We start from the raw sequence: 19,750 nt of genomic DNA, 5'->3' as shown, positions 1-19,750 counted from the left end.
AGCAGAATGAACACTGCACATACATACACGGGAGTTACATAGGATCACGGCAGAGTCAGAGTGCATGCTAGGAACCAAGCACGGCTCCAGACTCCTGGCCTCCAGGACTGTGAGGAAATCAATCCCTGCTGTTTAAGCTATTTGGTTTGGAGCATTCTGTTATGGCAACCTGAGCCAACCAAAACACGACTTCCCCACTCTTTCCCTGCTTGTCTTTTCTTGCAAGTAGTAGGCAATGCTCAACTACTGAACACCATCCTCAGTCTAACAAGTTACCTTTCTCTCTAAGCTTTGCGCATCATATAAGCCTCCCTGCCATGTTCTTTGTGAAAGAACCTTGGCCTCCACTACATGAAAGAGCCTAGTGAACACAGAAGGATAAACAGTCCATATGTTTAAGTACCACAGGTTTAGTGTAGTGTGCATAATCTCTACACGCTGTTCTGAACTTTTTATTTGCAGCCAGACTGGACACAAGTTATTATGTTTCCTTTTTGTTCTGTGTAATATGAGCACTAGCTTAATATACTAACATCTCTTTAGATTTAAAGACAGTAATAGCCAGGGCCTCTCTATCTGACAGTTTACAGGGTCATGTACCATCAAATTACAACTGGTTTTGCGCTGTTGAGCAGTATCTTCAAATGGCAGGTAGCATGTCGAGTCTGCTGGATTTGTACGGTGGACTTTTGGTGAGAACAGCCACCAGTGTGTTCAATTCTGGTCCCTTTCTCTTCTGGGTGGTTTCCACAGCACCTCCTTAAGGTACACATCCAGGCACACATTCCCCGTGCTCTCCTCAAACAGCCACAAGGAGGCAGAGCAGGCCATGGGAAGGTCATGGGCTTTAGCCTTTTTAGCAAGAAGCCACGTTTAAAATAAAAATTCAACCACACTCCCTTGTTAGTTTGGAACCTTGAGTAAGGCATGCAGGGCCGCATCAGGACAATGGGAGAGACCATTACAGGATAACATTCAGCTTCTCTACTCTTCCTAAGCATTACAAATACTCCTTCTCACACAATGAAAAAACTCTAGCATTTCATTTAATTTACCCAAGCTACAGCATTTGACTGCTCTCGGCTTTGCGTTCCCATCATGCCTTCTTGCAGGGTATTATGGGAATTGAAGTTAAGAGATAGAGCCTGTTAGGGGCAGGAGCTCAATGTCAGGTGACTATTTATTAACAGTACTGTTATCCTGTGAGAAAATCCCAAATAAAAACAAAGAAGCTGGAGAGATGGCAGAGTCGCTAAGAGAGTGCACCGACTGTCTCTTGCAGAGAACCCGGGTTCATTCAGTTCCCCACACCCACACTAGGCAGCTCACAGCCACCTAGAATTCTAGCTCCAGGGAGATCTAAGACACCTCTGGCACTCATGTAAACATACCCACATAAACATAATTAAAAAAAAAAAAAAAACCTATATAGCCAGTGCCCATAATGATTTTTTCCTAACACAAATGAAGTTTAGCCAATGGTTTCACGTGGCCCATACCACTCTGGCTCATGTTCTGTTTACTACTAACCTGAAAATGGGGGCTAGAAACACACTTGGCAATTTGTTTAAACAAAGGTTCTTGGATTTTAACAAATTGTGATGGTTCAATCACATCCAAGATTTCTTCTAGCTCCCCAAGGAACATGACCTATAAATAGAAGCAAAACACAAAATATGAGGTTCATCACCAAAAAATCCACATGATCAATTTTACTGACAATTTTAAGAAAAATGTACACATAAAGCAAAACAAAACAAAACAAACAAACAAAAAAACCCCAGACATTGTTTTATTCATTTTGGCCTAGTAGGATGGCTCAGTAGGTAAGAGTGCTTGCTATGAAAGCATGAGAACATGAGTTCAAATCCCCAGTCCCCACATAAAAAGACAGATGGCCCATAAGCATGCCTATAACCCCAGTGCTATGGGGTTCTGAGACAGGAGAATCTTCAGGGTTTGCTATCTGCCAGCCTGGCTCCAAGTTCTACAGCAAGCCACTGTTTCAAGAATCCTTCTCTGGCCTCCATGTGCAAACCCCACGCACGCCCTCATACACACAAAGAACATACCCACTTCACAAAGAACTCAGTACAGGGTATTCTGTTAAAGTTAGTTACTGATAGCACTGGGAATTATAATTACATGGAGGCCCCAGGACAACTAGTCTCTCCCTTGTCAGGTCTTTGGGACTCTGCCTACTGCTAGCAACCCAGATATTTAACACCCCACCTGACCCCACCTTTTTAAAACAATGGCTGACCCTCCTGAACAAATGCGCATAGTCCACACCACCACAGAAGGACACAGTCACTCGACAAGCAGCTGTCTTTCTGCTATGCTCGCCAAGTCTGAGACAAACAGCAAACTCACTCATATTAAAGTACCACATTAACACATCAGCACACACTGACCTGTTTTCTATGCTTATATGCACACACGCGTGTACACACACATACTCTCTCTCCCTCTCCCCACTCTCTCTAGAGCACAGTGAATCTCATGGCCTCAGGGCTGTATGCAAAAGAAAGCTTGAAGATCACACAATGGAGCAAGATAAATAGATTTAGACAGTTGTATAAATAGAATGGAAAAATAACAAATAAATATCAGTTACCTATTTATTCATGAAAATAACAATGGGAAAAGATAAGAAGGCGCTTAAAATATGAAGAATGACACTTCTTCCCTAGTGATGCAGAAATTCCCTTTACCTCAGGCTGTCAAGAAATGGGGTAACCTCCTGAGGCTGGAGACTGGGGTAACCTCCTGAGGCTGTGGACTGGGGGAACCTCCTGAGGCTGTGGACTGGGGGAACCTCCTGAGGCTCTAGAGTAGGGTTAGGACCAAAGCTGATGTGTGAGAGGGATTCTTTCCATATGCTGCATCCTTTGTCAAGACAGTCTATTCTCTTGGAACATAAAGCTAACAGGTGGCCTGTTCCAGGCCAGAAGGAGAGGGCTTCTCATCTGGGGTAGAGACAGGCTCCCTTCAAGCTATTGCCTGGGGACTCACTCCTTACCAACACCCATAGCAGGACATGCTTGTTTAGGTGCCTGCATGGCACCTCATCCCCAAGCATGACAAGTTAAAGGTCTGTTGTGTATTATGACACTGCACATAGTATAAGCCTTGGGGACTGGAGCAGGCTTCCATGCTGTGCAGAGTCACTGTGACAGTGACATACATCCCTGTGGAGCTAAATAACTGGACACACAGTGATGCATGGCCAGGGATTACAATGGCTAAAAGCCCAGTGTTCAGAGTTCAGGAGGCGAGTTCTGGTTTATTGGCATGCTCTTGTTCAGTGTGCTTAGGTATGCCACTTAACGTCTGGATGCCTCAGTTTTATCACTAGTAACCCTGAGATCACTGACTGCCACACTACAAGCCAGCTTTAGATGAGGCACATGTCTGTGCATGCTTAACCCCATTGGGCGCTCGGCAAAGCACTCCCTACGGTGCTGGCATTCTCTGATGTTAAGTACTTACCTCTTTTTGGCTGCATGTTTTAGGCCAAAATTTCATTAACCCCCTAATAACCTAAAAAGAAAAAGGAAAAATGAAAGAGACATTTAATGTTTCGCATAATTTTAATAAAAAAAATTTCTTAAGTTTTTTTCACATTATGGAAGGAAATAATTATTAGCTTACTGGTTCTGTAAGTGAAGGATCTTTCTCCAGAAACTGTACTATACAATACGCCAGCTGAACAAGAAGGAAAAGGAAAGGATAGAGTATAAGTTCCACATTATAAAAACTGAAAGCACACAGCACCAACATGTCCCAAAAGCATCCAGACTCTGGTTTTAACATCACAATCACTTCATTTAAACCATCATGAAAAATAAGACTTTTAAATTTTATTTATTTAGAATTGGGATCCAGCTATGTTACCCAGTTGTTGGTCTTGAACTCCTAAGCCAAAATGATTCTCCTACCCCCGCTTCCTAAGTAGCAGAGACTATAGCTAAAAGCTGGGTTTTCAAGTTAAAGACAAAGTAACAAGGCTCCAGAGGAAGTTTTTTCTTTCTTAAGAGTACTAAAACCTCTAAGGCTAATGGAAAATGGATGAAATACCTCGTTCAATACCACTGAGAGGATCTCATTTACATTCACGGTCAGTTTGCATCTCAAGTTCTAAAAACTCAGGCAACTGCCTACAGGGGAACCTGAAAACACGGTTCCCCCAAAAGACCAAAGGTTATACTTGCCAAAGTCAGAATCTGGGGAGTGCTCCCAGTCTCAACAGGAATGCTTTCAACAACCATGGTCTATATCCAACTGCAAAGACTAAAGAGGAGCTTTTTAAGGGCGCAGAAAGATCCCTGAACAGAAAACCTGTCCTCTTAAAACACCAGCATTTTGATGGTGTGCTAAATCTGGAACATATGCAGCAATTTTTTCTTCAAAATACAGAGTTCCACATTTAAGAAGGAACACTACTTAGAAAAATGTGTTACTTTTAATGCAAACTCAAAAGAGAAGGGAGCCAGAGGCTTAAAGCACTAAAATTAAAACTATCACTAGATCAACTATGTCTTCCAGTGGCATGCTTACTGTGCAATGAATGCAGTGTCAGGACAGAGTTACAGCGAGGACAATCTGATCACCGTCACTACTCCTCTTATGTATGTCTCTGCTGTTTTCCTGGGACAACACACTGTTACCAATGCTAACCTCAATCTGGAGGCAATCCTCCTGCCTTGGCCTTGGAAGTGTTGAGATCTCAAGGTGAGAGTGACCACACCCTGCAAGATCTGATTTTCAAAGTCATGAAGGAATTATAAAAAGGAAGATGTAAAAAATACTGATAGATTTGCTTACTTGTGAAAGTGTCTACTGTGTATGCAAGATGAGAAGTGGTGATGCAGACGAGGGGCAAGGGGCAGCTGACAGCCCAGGGCAAAGTGAGACAGCACCCAGTATTTAAGAACATTCAATTCATTAGGCAATGCTCACACTTGCCTCATTCTGTTACATTCTTATACTCTTTGCATTTATATACATTCTACTATGGACAATCTTTGTAGCAGGTAACCTTGTGAACATAGACATCTGCTACGAAATAAAACAGAGCAAAGCCCATTCCTACCTGTAAAATAGTTTCACAATTCTATTGTGTGCAAAAAACACATACTTTATTATTTTCCTCAGGGAGTATTTTAACCTTTAACACACATTCCTTTAAAAGGGGGAAAAAAAAAAGGAAAACAATATCCTAAGAAACACAAACTTCATTTTGTTTCAAAAGCTGTACATTAAGCTAGGTGTGGTGGCACTCTCTTGGCATCCCAGCACTCAAGAGGAAGAGGCTGGGAGACTGAAAGTTCACAGCCACTCTAGCTACAAAGGACGACTTTGTCTCAAAAAAGATTTTTAATATAAAGTTCTACCTGGGCATGGAAGAGTGATAAACTCCTGACAGTATGTAAAGGGATCAACACTTTGACCAGAAACTGCTTGTGTTCTGCCTTAAGTGGTAGAGCGAAGCCATTGATAATACTAGAGGAAAGAAAAAAAAAAAAAAAGGCAGGTTAGCAATGTCATCCCACACACTGAACCCAGACAAGCTGTTGTCATGAGCTGGGTAACTCTTAATTTATATTTGTTCAAAAACCATGACCAAACCCTCCCACCAGTGACATTGAAAACTCTTTAGTTACCTCAACATCCGTCATTTATTAAGTAGGAATTTTAAAAAGAAGTGAATTTGATTATGAACAACAGAGGAAGCTGTGCTTTCCCAAACAGGCAGACAGTGCCCCAAAACTTCTTATCAAACCCATGTTTTGTCCTCCCCTGCTCCTCTGTCTAGCTGTCAATCAAAGTACTACACCTCCCTTTCTCCTCTTAGGAGGAAAGTCTGGGCCATCACTGTCCAGCTCCGTCAGTTCTGAACCCCACACAACAGCAGCCTCACTCCTCCTCTGAGGGCAGCAGCTGTTTAGAACTTCACACCCAGGCATACAATCTTTTCAATTTATTATAAATCTGCTCTTAACAGATGTGAGAAAGGACAGGTAACCCACAAGCTAGGCCTAGTAAATGAGACATTTTGCTGTCACTAGCCTGCCACCCAATCAGGCACACTGTCTCTGAGTAAGCTGTGATCTCCTTCTGGTCATTGTGGGGTAGTTAACAATATGTAATTATGGAACGAGGGTGACTCCTTGAGTCATCTGGCAAACAGGCTAGGCACAAATGAGAGAGACCCGAGGTACTTGGAGCAAGAGATCCAAGTCAGTGTACAGCCTTCCGTCACCTGAATCTTCAGTGAATGAGACTCACTGAGATTCGCAATTCACAGCAAATACTTACCTTCCTAATATTTCCAGCAGTTCAGCTACACCATTGAAGTGTTCTGTTTCATAAACAAACCTGAGAAGGGAAGAAGAGAGGAGAAAGGAGAGGGAAGGGAGTGGGGAAGAAGTTAGCGCGTTTCCTTCAACTATTGGAGGGTTACTTAACACTTGCAAAAGCATCAACTTTGCTCTCTTGATTGCCCACCATTCACTCACCTTAGAAAAATATTGTTAATTTGTTTTCGGATAAATGCTCTAAGCCCAAGAAACTTGCCATAAATCCTGTGCAAGACTGTTTTTAAATAGTCTCGTTCTCGGGGGTCTTCACTGTCAAATAGCTCCAGAAGCTGTTGTAAACGAAGGTAGAATAAAAAGCTGTCAGAGATGGTTTTAGAAAAGGATTTAGAAATTCTATCGTTCATTCCTTATAATCCTTCTGTTCCTTCTTCCCTCTTCAGAAAGCTACTAAATAACCATTACAGCCAGGCAGCAGTAGTCCTTGGGAAACCAGCTAGGCTGAGTCAAAGGCCTTATTTCCAGGGAAGAGAGACATGCTGCAGTCAGTTGCTGTAACAGTAACAGACAAAGCAGTGCTCACCTGATCAATAGACCATTTTCTAAACAATACTTCTGCCAGTATTTTAAGGTGAGGTTTTATCCTCACCTTACATATGAGCAAACAGGGGTAAAGAAAGCTTAATTAACTTGCTGGTGATGGCAGAGTGAGAAGTGTTAGAACTGGTATTTGAACCCAGAAAGAGAACGAACACCTTAAGTCTGAGACCTTCAACACTGTAGGTCACTATCTCCTGGGCTTATGTTCCAATTAAGCCCCTCAGCTCTACCAGAAGGCCCAGAAAGATGAAATAATCTAACCCAGAACAGACACTGAAATTCCCAATGACCCCAGCAATGTTCTTGTTAGTCTGAGTGGTGTGCTCAGGGTGAAAGCGCTCAATGTGAACATGTAGAATATGATTTTAAGGTATGGTACATTTGCTTATGCTCTGGAACATTTGTTTGTTTCACAATGTAAAGGTGTTGCTTTTGTTTATGCTGCATTTGTTTAACTCCGTGAAGCTATGATTCTTTGTCTAAAACACTCGATAGTCTGTCTAATAAAGAGCTGAACAGCCAATAGTGCAGAAAGAATAGGTAGGGCTGACAGGCAGAGAAAATAAACAGAAGGGAGAAATCTGGGAAGAGAAGGAAGAGCAAGATAGAAAAAACAAGGAGAAGAGGATGTCAGGGGCTAGCCAACCAAGCAACCAGCAAGACACAGACTAGGATTGCTTACAGGAGTATAGACACCCACCAAGAGAAGATATGGGGAGAGGGGTTAGTTGAGAAGAACAAGACACTCAGAAGTGAAACAGAGACAAACGAGGGCATGACAGGGGAGGGGGGAAGTGATCAAAATGTATTACATATGAGCCGGGCAGTGGTGACGCAAGCCTTTAATCCAAGCACTTGGAAGGCAGAGTTTGAGGCCAGCCTGGTCAACAGAGTGAGCTCCAGGACAGCCAGGGCTGTCGTACAGAGAAACCCTGTGTGTGTGTGTGCGTGCGTGCGTGCGTGCGTGCGTGCGTGCGTGCGTGCGTGCGTGCGTGCGTGCGTGCGTGCGTGCGTGCGTGCGTGCGTGCGTGCGTGCGTACGTGCGTATGTATGTATGTATGTATGTATGTATGTATGTGAGGAGGAGCATTGCTCCTAAAGAGAATGAAGTGCTGCCAATCCTCCTATTATCACCATGCAGAAGAGGCTGCCAACCATTGTGACAAATACAGAAATCAGACACAAAAGATACATGTCCCATTTATATGAAATACTCACAACAGGTATAAGAATGAGTTTAGATTTCATCTGGAAATGAGACAACAGTTTGCAACTACAGTGGGGATGGTTGCACAGTCCTGTAAGTATGTTTAAAATTACTGAATTGGAAGGCTGGGGAGATAGGGGACCTAAGTTCAATTTCCAGAATCCACGAAAAAAGCCAGGTGGCAGGCACATGCTTGTGATCCCAGCACCGGGGAGGAAAGACAGAAGGATACATGGAGCTCACTGTCAAATCAACCAGTGAGCTTCAGGCCAGTGACAGGCAATGTCTCAAAGTAAATAAAGATGAATGGCACCCAAGGAATGACAGATCACTGGCCTCCACATGTATGAGCATACATGTGTACACACACCTGCATCCACCCCATACACACATTTAAACATACAGATGCAGACTACTGAACTGTAAACTTCAAGGGGGTAACTTTTTATTACATAAATTATAACTGACAAATCTATTATTTTGTAAAAAAAAAAAAAAATGATATTGGAACTTGGACGCACTCCTAAATATTATTACTTCTTAATGTGCTCATCACCATTGCAATAAAACAAAAACCAACTCAGCATGTAAATAAAAGCTACCTACCTTCATCCTCACAAAAGGCTATACATGTGTGTGTTAATGCATACATGACTATATACACTTATTCATACATGAGTCCAAGTGACAGAGATGAGGTTGAGCCTCCCAGCAAAGTGGGGACGGTAATCAAATGGACACGCTTTTGTTTGAAGAAAGACAGTTCTACGAAAAATTAAATCATTAAAAATGAAGTCCCTTGAAATATGGCAGGAAGCAAAAACTGAAAGAAAATCTTCTAAAATGGACAGTGAAACAGTCCACAAGTTTGGTTTTACAGCACTCATCATGTATCATCTGTTCTATCTGTTTGCTCTCATTGGAGTATTTTGAGTAGATTTTTATTAATGTATATTAAGAGCCAACAAATGGGCAAGGAGGTGCCAGGGATATAGTGATATGCAAGTCAGACATAATCTGATTTCAGAGTCTAGCCTAACGGTGGATAAAAACAAACAGTATAAGTAGTTCAAGATGTTGTACACATGCATAATGCATCTATCTACTCTTTTTGGAAGAAATACAATGACAAGAGGCTTCTAGGGAAAGTTATATCCATGCCCTACCAGCAAAATACACACACAAAAACAACAGGGACAAGTGTTTGTAATAACCAGCTTTTTTTTTAAATAGATTTTATTTATTTATTATGTATACAACATTCTGCTTCCATGTATATCTGCACACTAGAAGAGGGCACCAGGTCTCATAACAGATGGTTGTGAGCCACCATGTGGTTCCTGGGAATTGAACTCAGAACCTCTGAAAGCAGTTGGTGCTCTTAACCCCTGAGCCATCTCTCCAGTCCATTAACAAGCTTTTTTGACACTATAACAAAACACTTAATACAACTACTTATGAAAAAGAATGGTTTTTTTTTTATATATATCTCAATTTTGAAAGCTGAATACTCAAATGTCACAGCACAGATAGCTCCAAAGCCAGGACTGCCCTTCAACTACACCGATAAGGGTTCATCATTTACACCGTGACAAGGAAATAATTACAATACAGTTCCGACCAGGCACAGAGAAAAAGAGAAACTTGTGTCTTATAATCCCTTCCAAGAGTGTGCTCCAAAAGACCTAAGGTCCCCTCACTAGTTCCTACATCTTAAAGGTTTCATATTAGTTGTCTAAACTGCCACCTTGGGTACCAAGACCCTGGGAGTGGGGGTCACTTACATCACACCCAAACCAGTGCAATTTCCCAAGGGATTGTGGGTTGTGGAAGGCAGCAGCCTGACTGGCAGATGACAGTTAGCAATAAATGTCATATTTCTGCCCATTTAGCAATAAAATAAACAAATATGTGCTGAGGCCTTTCCTCATGTCACGGATGTCCTTGCTGCTGGGCACACAGAGTGCTGAACAAACTTACAGCTAACTATGGGAGGCAACCAGTGAGTTAACAATTTACTTGCACAGGAAAGCATTCTACTCACAGGCCAGAAAAGAGAGGGAGGGTACGTGTGCCTCAGACGTACTCATTATCTATCTCTTTACGTAAGACACACTCAAAATTACACAAGATATCTAACCCAGCTACTGCATTCCATTCCTTGTGCATGGAAATTATTAACCTTTTTAAGTTCTATTTTTTAATCTGGTTTCTACTTTAAGTGGTGCAAAAGGGCTTAATGAGTAATATGCAACTAACATAAGAAGAGGTTTGTGGGGGTGGAATGTTAGCAAAACTTGAATCAACTTAGCTTCTATATTGATAATCTGGAGTTTAACAACTGTATAATTAAACAAAGATTATTTAACTAAATATTTCATTATGTTTTCCTTCTTACAATGCGATTTCGGTCAGATTTTAAGAAGAAAGAGTGTCCTGTTAAATGCTTCATACTCTGCAACAAAAGAACGATAAGCCTTGAAGTTCTGCTGCTTCCTGATGGCCTAAACAACACACTTCTGACAATGTTATAATAGGGGAGGCAAAAATAAAAGGGTAATGGCATGAAGGTCATTACCTTTAAGGGGAGGAGGGGTTAGGATGAGTTCTTATTTCCAAAACCTAGCACATATATAAAACAATTTTAAGAAAAGATCATATATAGATCATAATATCCCCAATATCACAGGTAACTTGCCGAAGAAAACCAGGAGTTTCCAAACTGATTACAAAGCAGAGACAGACATGTCAACATGCTGAATCCAAGCTTAAAAAAAAAAAGCTTCCCTGAGACTAACAGAGATAAACTGTGTGATGACTTAGCTGAAAGCCCTCCTTTGAACCTTAACAAATAAATACAGTGAAACAAAGAGGACAGTGATGGCCTTTCAGCCAGAGAGGACTGACCCTCTTTCTTCTTAAACTCTGACTATAAGAAGGAAAATATAAACACCCCATGCACACCTTACCACCTCCCCCACCCCCACATTACTGCCCTCACCCCCCTTAACCACCCCCCCCCAGCAGAGGAACATGAAGGACAGATAGGACTTGTGGGTTTTCCCACTTGGGAAATGGACAAAAAGCACCAAGCCAGAGTGTCTTCCAGCTCACTCCACCAAGGGATTTCCCATCCTCCCAGCAGGAGGAATGCTAACAAGGTACCAGTTCCCACCAGAGACACTTGCTTCAAAGGCTTAAGAATGGAAGGCATGTGCTATGATGACTTGGGTGTGAGAAGTGCCTACCAAGGCAGCTTCCACATTGGTAGGATGATCCAGACCCTCAGCACCCCATGCACTGCAGTGTAGTAAAGACTTCCAGTCTAAGGCCAGAGAACACGAGCAAGGGTCTGGCCTCAGATAGCAAGCACCAATAAACAAAGCATTACTGAAGTAAGGAATAAATAAAACCCTGCATACTTCTGTGAGACCTTAGCCAGTCCACTTCTCTAAGCTCCCAATTTGGGGTAAGACAGATCAGTAGGTCTCTTCTGGAGGCACACTGGGATCCTGGAGAAAGACCTAATAATGCCTAGGGGTTCTCAGTGAGCTGAGATGGTCCTATTCAATCGTCCTACTGTGAGTTACCACCTGCCAAGGATCACAGCTTGTACACAAGCACACAACCTACATCAAGCACAGGCAGATGAGCAGGTGATGGTGATTACTAGGAAGAAGCAAAAGACAGCTACCAAAAGGAGTCAGTCAGGAGAAACAGGAACACCGCAAGGAGTGTAGGAAAAACTTGCAAGAAAAAAAGTTAGGCATTCTCAGAAATTATATTAGACTCCTGAAACAAAAAACAAACAAGCAAAAATGCTGTAACAGACGAATAATCACAAAAAGAGCTTTTGGAAGCTCAAAATGTGATGAAAATAAAAATTTTGTCAGAACAATAACGTTGAGAGTGGCAAAACTAGCCCCTTGCAAGTAAGCAGGAACACATGGAGGGAAGAAAGCAACTGGCCAACAGGTCCAGAAGCAGGGCCAGAGACAGGAGACAACCAATCAATCCAGAAAGACAGGAAGACAACATAAAAAAGACAAAGTATCGAGAAAGAGCTCAATGCAATTTTCCAGAGGGACTCTGCTGTGGGAAAGGCATGTATGTGTTCCTCAAGTGTCATGCACAAGAAATATAAAGATACACTACTCTGAAATTTCCAAAGTTAAAGACAAAGATCGCAAAAGCTTCCAGGTCTCCAAAAAGGACAACAGATTATACTATGCTTGCTCATTTTCTCAATAGCAACCCTGGAAGCCAGAAGACAGTGAAGCAATTCCTTAAACTTCTCAGGACAGATTACCAAAACAATATAAATGTATACCTAGTCAAAATGTGAGTAGTTAAATTTCTATATGTATATCTCCATATCCAGACACGTAATCTCCAAAAACTTACCTCTTCTTTCTTAGGAAATATCAAGAGGGAAAGTTCTAGTAAATGAGAGAAAGCTAAGTGAACAAATACATGTCCCCAAAGATTGGCAAAAGGTGGTCTCAGAATGAGCACTGTGGACACAGTTAGGGAAGCAACCATAATAGTGGAATAGGAGACGCATGACTTCAAGGAGGAAGGCCTCCAAATAAGAAAAAAAGGACAGCAGAGAGACTGACTCCAGTGCATGAGTGCCTGTGTGCATGCGCATGTTTGCATGTGTGTGAGTCCCACAGAGGTCACTGTTTGACCAAAACAGGAAAACACCAGGTGAAACCGCTGGCAATTGTTAAACTTAGGGTTAAAAAAGCTCCATGCTCATAGAGGAAGTTAGTTTTCCACACTTCGGTAGAGGACCACACATCCAAGAATATGTCTGCAGCACAAACTGGTCTTTATGGGTTAAAAGGTGTGGGGGGGGGGGGGGGGCAGGGAGCTTAAGAGATGGCTTAGTGGTTAAGAGTCTGTACTCTTCTAGGACACAAGTTTGATCCTAACACCCATATCAGGCAACTCAGGTCCTCTACTAACCTGTGCAGGTGCCCACAAATGTATTCATATACCTACACGTACACACATAAAAAAACTGTAAATATCTCGCAAGGTGGTGGTGGTGGTGCATGCCTTTAATCCCAGCACTTGGGAGGCAGAAGCAGGTGGATCTCTGTGAATTCGAGACCAGCCTGATCTTCCAGAGCTAGTTCTAGGACAGCCTCCAAAGTCACAAAGAAACCCTGTCTCAACCCCCCCAAAAGTAAATAAATCTTTATTTTTAAATTGTTTTAAATATTTCTTTAGACAAACACAAAGTTGGGTGGGTAGGGAAGGGCTCTGAGAGGAACTGGTATATGAATATGATCAAAGCACAAATGGAATTCTCAAATAAAATACTTTTAAAAAGAAACATGAGCTGGGGTGGCAGCACACGCCTTAAATCCCAGCATTCGGGAGGCAGAGGCAGGCAGATCTATGTGAATGGGGACAGCTTGGTCTAACCCCCCCATCCCCCAAAAAAGTCAACCTCACCCTAAAATAAACACAACAAATTCAACTCTACAATCAAAGAAAGGCAGTTACCATGCCTGGGGCATGAACATGGACGGACGGACAGACAGACAGACAGACAGACAGACACACACACACACACACACACACACACACACACACAGACAGACAGACACACACACACACAGACAGACACACACACAGACAGAGAGAGAGAGAGAGAGAGAGAGAGAGAGAGAGAGAGAGAGAGAGAGAGAGACATCAAATGCAAACAGTATGCTTTGATTTAGTTATATTTTATGTTGTAACTACAATGGATCTAGGAGAAGAAAAAAATTATATGTCTGTGCCCTGCTACACACACACACATCTAGGCATAGAATTGGAAGTCATTAAATAGATAACATCTAAATGAAAAAAAGTCAGGAGATAGTAGAGTAAGCCTACTAATTAGAAATTATCTCTAAGGTATGGGACTATGGATTTGGAGAAATAAAAATATTTCAATCATTAAAGTAGACAATACTTTGTTACTTAAAACTGGTTTTCAAAGTCACTAAATACTTTTTTATGATTATTAAGACTTAAAGCAAGTTCCAGGACAGCCAAGGCTATACAGAGAAACCCTGCCTTTAAAAAACATTAAAAAAAAAAAAAAAAGAAAAAGACTTCAAGTAAAAGTTACAGTTCTAACTGCCTATTAGTGCAGTAAAGAAGTGCTTGCCCTGCACCTCTCCATATAAAGTAGCAGTCTGGAGAACTGCTTTATAATTCCAGCACTTGGGAGGTAAAGGCAAGAAGGTCCTCTCAAGGGAAAAGAGTTAAATGCATGAAAGAAACTGCCAATTCTGAAGGTATGAATTTGATCCCCAGGTCTGTCTGGTAGAAGGACCACTGTGCACCACACGTGTGCATACACAAACCAGAGAACTAAGTGTTTTCTACATGTTACTTTAAGAAAGAAAAAGGTATGTTCCGGTAGATAATGAATAAACTGGGTGTCCTAATGTCTTCATCCAACTGACACAGCATTACGATTTGAGCTCCATGTTTCTGACTCTGCTGGCAATAGCTATCCTAAAATGAAAAGCTTCTAAACTTCACCTAGGCCACCTGATGCACACAGAGAAAACAGCCAGAAACAAGCACAAAGCTGCCTGGGGACTGGGCTGGGGAGCAGGTCAGTGGTACCTTCCTAGGCCTGAGTTCAATTCCCAGGAGGGAAGCGGGGAGCTCCTGAATCTAACTGCTACACGACCACCAGCAACCACTAGAAAGCACAACGTGGACAAGGGATCACAAGGTTACACGCCTCAGCACAGAGCATCTCTGACTTCAAGACCCAATGGGTTTCAGTTACACAAGTAGGAAGTTCCCCCAGACTGCATTGTCCTCCTAATGTCAGTCATTCTGTCCACAGGAGAGAAGCATTTTCCCCTTGATTAAGGAAAGAGAGCAGCATTTTCCCCTTGTGATTACATTTTAAGACGACCAATTTGACCATCATTTGAACACAGAGCCTGATGTACTGAATAATGAGGTACTAGGAAATACACAGGGAATGGCTACATGGCTCACGGGCCCAGTCTCAACACGGATGGACAGAGAGTATTCCTTTTTGGCAAGGCATTAAGAACTCCAAGAAAAACCAGTCTCCAAGTTCCCAGAGACAGCACACCTGATGTGCAGTCTGCTCGGGAAGCTGTTCTGTGTGCAGCAGCTGGAGCAGCAAAGCCTAAAGCCCTTTAAAATAAGGGTTAAGAAATACTGTGCTGGGGCTGGAGGAAAGGCATAGCAAGTAAGAGCATACACTGCTTTTCCAGAGGGCCAGACTTCAATTCCAGCACACAGCTGAGCAGTTCACTTGCCTAGAATTTCAGTTCCCTGGAGGAATCAAAGGTTCTGGTCTATTCAGGCACCTGCTCACACATGAACTCAGCCACACAGACACATAATTGAAAATAGAAACATGCATTTAAAAGCTTATTTTGTTATTATTGTATGTCTGTGACGGGAAGGGAGGCCCATGCCACAGTGCTCTCCTGTGAGGATCATAGGACGAGTGTGCGCATGGCTCTCTTCTTCCACCAGTGTGGGTTCTGGGAATCAACTCTGTCCATCAGGCCTAGTGGCAAACCTCGCTGGGTCCTTTTATAGGTTTTGAGCTAAATGTTGGACTGAAGATGATGAGGCAATGGAGTGTTTCATTGTCAGCTGGTGATGGATAACCCCAGGCAGAAGTAAGTTTACTAAAGTTTTATTTGCTATAGGCTCTGGGAGACAAATGTAAATAAATATTGTGACATATTCAGGGAACTGGTTTGGAAAAAATCTTGGTATTAGAGTGGAAATTCAAGGCCTCATGGAACTTATTCAGATGAGAAGAAAAAAGTCATTCACAGCTTGCTTTGGACCATGTCCAGTTTTATCTTGAAGTTTTAAATAAATACGCAATATCAGAAGGTCACTTTCTGAGGCCAAACTTGATGATTTGCATAATTTGCATACTAATCATGTCTAAATATAACGAAAATATGAAATATAATTACTAAACAGCCATCTCCAGCAGTAGGTATGCTATAGGGATACTTGACTTGTGTGTCTCTTAGCAACCACTGACTGTTTCAGATTTAGGGAGTGGTTGAAGGCAATCTTTAGAAACATGCTACTGAAGAGCCACAGTGATTCATCCAATGAGACAATCCAAGGTTGGCAATCAGTCTGCTTCTAAAAGGGGGGTAAGGAAAGCGGCAGTTTGAAAAAACCATTTCCCAAGATCCCTTCAACAGGTGAAAATGATCTTCATTGAGAACAAACATTGTTCCCTGAGCTGAGGCAGGCCTGCAGCTTACATAAATCTAAAAGCAACACTGGCACGCACATGGTACACTATGCAGTAGCCATCTTTGACAAAGATGTAGGTGAGTACATTAAAAAAAAATGATAAAGGTTCTATAAATCTCAATTTCATAAGAATCACAATGTTGCTCAAGTAGGGCAGTCAGACTTTTCCTGGATGAAAAACAATGAAAACATCTAAAAACCCTGGAACAAAACCCAACGACAGACAGGCTGTTGTCTGGAAATCTATTCAAAATCCAATCCTAAGCATGCTAACCCAGCTCTTCCATTCCTGGTCCTAACACACATTCAAATACAACACTGGTTAGAAGAAATCAGTTGGCAACGTTGAATTGATAAAAGAATTTAGGGACAGAGGAAACCACACATAGCATCTAAAAGAAGGCGGACTAAGAAGAACCATCTAAGCCATAGGGTACCCTAGAATTTTTCAGTAAAAGTCAGGTGTCAAATAATTATATGATGCTAGGCAAATGCAGGCTAACAATGGATAGCTTCAAAACCTGAAGCCATTAAAAAAAAAATACAATGGAAAAGGGCTCTCAAATCAAAAGTTTATCTGAAATGAAAATACTAGTAGCAGGTAAGCACTGTCCGATCTCCTGAGCAAGGAGTTTCTTCTCTTTAAAAATTACCCAGCATCATGTAAAGTAGTTTCTGCCACAACCACATAGATCTGTTCTCAGCTTCACACCATGATCCAAAAATAGTAAACAGAAAAGTCCAGCAATAATTCCTAAGATTTAAATAGTCATTCTGAGGAATATAAGAAAGCTCAGGGTCCCACTGCATCCTACCCCAAATATGAATCATCCTTTTTCCATGTTGGGTCACTTGGTGGCCACTAGATGGCCACTGTATAGCAGTACTTGATACAGGGGTCAGTGCTGTCTGTGGCTTCAAGCATTCACTGGGAAGCTTGCAGCTTATCTCTCACATAAAGGAGAGAAGGTCTCTAGAGTAGCCCTAATGCACTACAAAACAAAAACACAGACCCAGACTCAGAAACTATAGGGTTCTATAACATGCATGCACCACTTCAAAACAGATCATGTGTACAACTGTTCATATTCTTTTTAGCTAACTAATGAATTTCTACTACGTGAATGTCTAGAGTTTTTCCAAACAACTCCGGATAAAGACCTGTTGTTTTTTTGTTTTGTTTTGTTTTTTTCTAATGGGGTAATCATCAACAATGAAGCATCCAGAATCTTTGTAGACACATCTGGTCATGTCTTATGGAACTGCTGGGCCAACACTTGACAGAATACTATGGATACTATTTTCTCATAGGAACTGGACCATTTTAATTACCAGATGCCATGTGTACCTATCTATCGCTCATTGGCACTATCTTCTGATGGGCTTTTGGCTTACTCAGAAGAATCCCCTCCTCCCAAGCCTCTGTTGTATTTCCTTCTCTTATTTCTACACTACAGTTTAAATTAATGTTCCTGAATAGATTATCCTTTTTTTCCAGTCCTCTAATTATCTAAAGTACCCTACTAGACATCTTTCTCAAAAAATGTATACCATGAACTATGAAGTTTTTAAGTTAAAAAAAGAAACTAGAATTTTAATTAGAACTATACTAGCTAGATATGGTGGTGCACACTTTTAATCCCAGCACTACAGAGGCAGAGGCAGGTGCATCTCTTGAGTTTGAGGCCAGCCTGATCTACAAAATGAGTTCCAGGACAGCCGGGGCTAGACAGAGAAACCCTGTTTCAAAAAACACCCCCCCCAAAAAACAAAACTATCTTGGAGACTATATAAATATCTTTATGATGGCAAATTTACTCCCATCTAAGAATATACTGTATTCCAACATTCCTTAAGGAAGGCCTGCTCTGTAAAAGAAGTTTCACAGAGATTTAAAATTTTGTTTCATATTGGGAATACAGTTTGGCAATGAAACACATGCTTAGCCAATGTGAGCCCTTAGGTTAAATTCATACCACTAAAAGAATATTCAAAAGGTGAAGATTTTTAAATTAATATTAGAATCAAACATATTGTGATATAAAAAGGATCTGAGAGGATGAGTATTTCATATCAATGTGATTTCCCAGATGGGACCAGCAAGTGAGCTGTACAAGTCATTTCATAGCAAGCACACTTGTGACTTACTTAACACAAGACAACACCAAGTCTCAAAGGCATCAACAATGTGCTTTAGATTGAAGGTAAGAACTCACTGTATCCAAACTACCAAATGAGCAAAGCAGACCAAGCAACTGCGTTTTTGTTGTGTCTCATATTTTGCCCACCACTATCCTGCTCCTTCTGCAATCTACACAGTGAATGAGTAGACTAGAGCTCGTGAATCAAATAACACTTGTTAGTAGTCAAGCTGCCAAGTATACAGAGGAGCCCATTCTCAGCCCTTATAGTATGCTACAGTACAGCTTTCTTGTGGCCCGGTAAAGTTGCTCCATTCTTTTTTGTTTTGTTTTTTGTTTTACAAGACAGGGTTTCTCTGTATTGCTTTGGAGGCTGTCCTGGAACTCAATCGTAGACCAGGCTGGCTTCGAACTCAGAGATCCACCTGCCTCTACCTCCCGAGTGCTGGGATTAAAAGCATGTACCAACAATGCCTGGCTTTAAAGTCGCTCCATTCTTATTTTGCTTTTTGTATTCACTTAAGAGAAGAGAGCTAGGGAAATGAAAAATACGTTTAAATCTTGTGACTAGAGTAAGTTTTAGCTTAGTAAGTTTCCCGTTGAAATCATCAAAACATTTTGAGATCATAAAGCATCTACAGAAAAGAAAAGGTTTGCTCAAAGAAAATGTTACTTTGTTTTGTGAAAAGGAGTATGAGGATTTTTCATGTGCTAAGACAAAAACACAGAAGGGCCCTGTGTGGTCTGGGTATGGGGAAAATAAGCAGAGACAGAAGGAAGGTGTAGAGAAGTCCTGAATAAGAATCAGAAGTGGGAAACACTGCCCGTTGAGGGTCAGGTAAGGCACAGGAGGGAAAGACAGGCATGGTTGGGATGGGTTAATTAACAGGGGGAGCTCCTGGAACCACAAAGGCTTATGTACCCGAGCAGGGCCCACGTTAGGATCAAACCTCCCACAAAGAGAGCTCAGAAACAGGCACAGAGAGGAAAACATCAGGAAGCCAACTATGCCACCAGCAGCCTGGAGAAACAGCAAGCAGAGAAGATGGGGATGGCAAAGGCAAGAAAAAAAGAGGTGGCTCAAAGCACAGCAGATACAGATCCACTCACTCTGTACTTCTTGTCTAGGGAGCAACCTAGGAGGGCTGACCACGCCCATAGCTGACAGGCACTCGGGCCAGGATCAGATAAGT

At 41.8% G+C, this 19,750-nt stretch overlaps 1 protein-coding gene across 3 annotated transcripts in view; it reads right to left on the bottom strand.

The window, feature by feature from the left end:
- The window catches only part of Ppp2r5e (protein phosphatase 2 regulatory subunit B'epsilon), a 140,816-nt gene that overhangs the window by 12,325 nt on the left and 108,741 nt on the right, over positions 1–19,750 (bottom strand). For all 3 annotated transcript variants that reach the window (XM_027418261.2, XM_027418260.2, XM_027418259.2), the window contains exons 6-11: positions 6,522–6,652; positions 6,322–6,381; positions 5,397–5,505; positions 3,655–3,708; positions 3,493–3,543; positions 1,531–1,650 (exon numbers count right to left, since the gene is read on the bottom strand). In XM_027418261.2, coding sequence (XP_027274062.1) covers positions 1,531–1,650; positions 3,493–3,543; positions 3,655–3,708; positions 5,397–5,505; positions 6,322–6,381; positions 6,522–6,652 — 525 coding nt within the window. The remainder of the gene's footprint in view (positions 1–1,530; positions 1,651–3,492; positions 3,544–3,654; positions 3,709–5,396; positions 5,506–6,321; positions 6,382–6,521; positions 6,653–19,750) is intronic.

The sequence above is a fragment of the Cricetulus griseus genome, chromosome 5 (genome assembly GCF_003668045.3).
Source record: "Cricetulus griseus strain 17A/GY chromosome 5, alternate assembly CriGri-PICRH-1.0, whole genome shotgun sequence".
NCBI classification, from domain to species: Eukaryota; Metazoa; Chordata; class Mammalia; order Rodentia; family Cricetidae; genus Cricetulus; species Cricetulus griseus.
The sequence above is the reverse complement of the archived record's forward strand: the minus strand, read 5'-3'. Positions and strand labels throughout refer to the sequence as shown.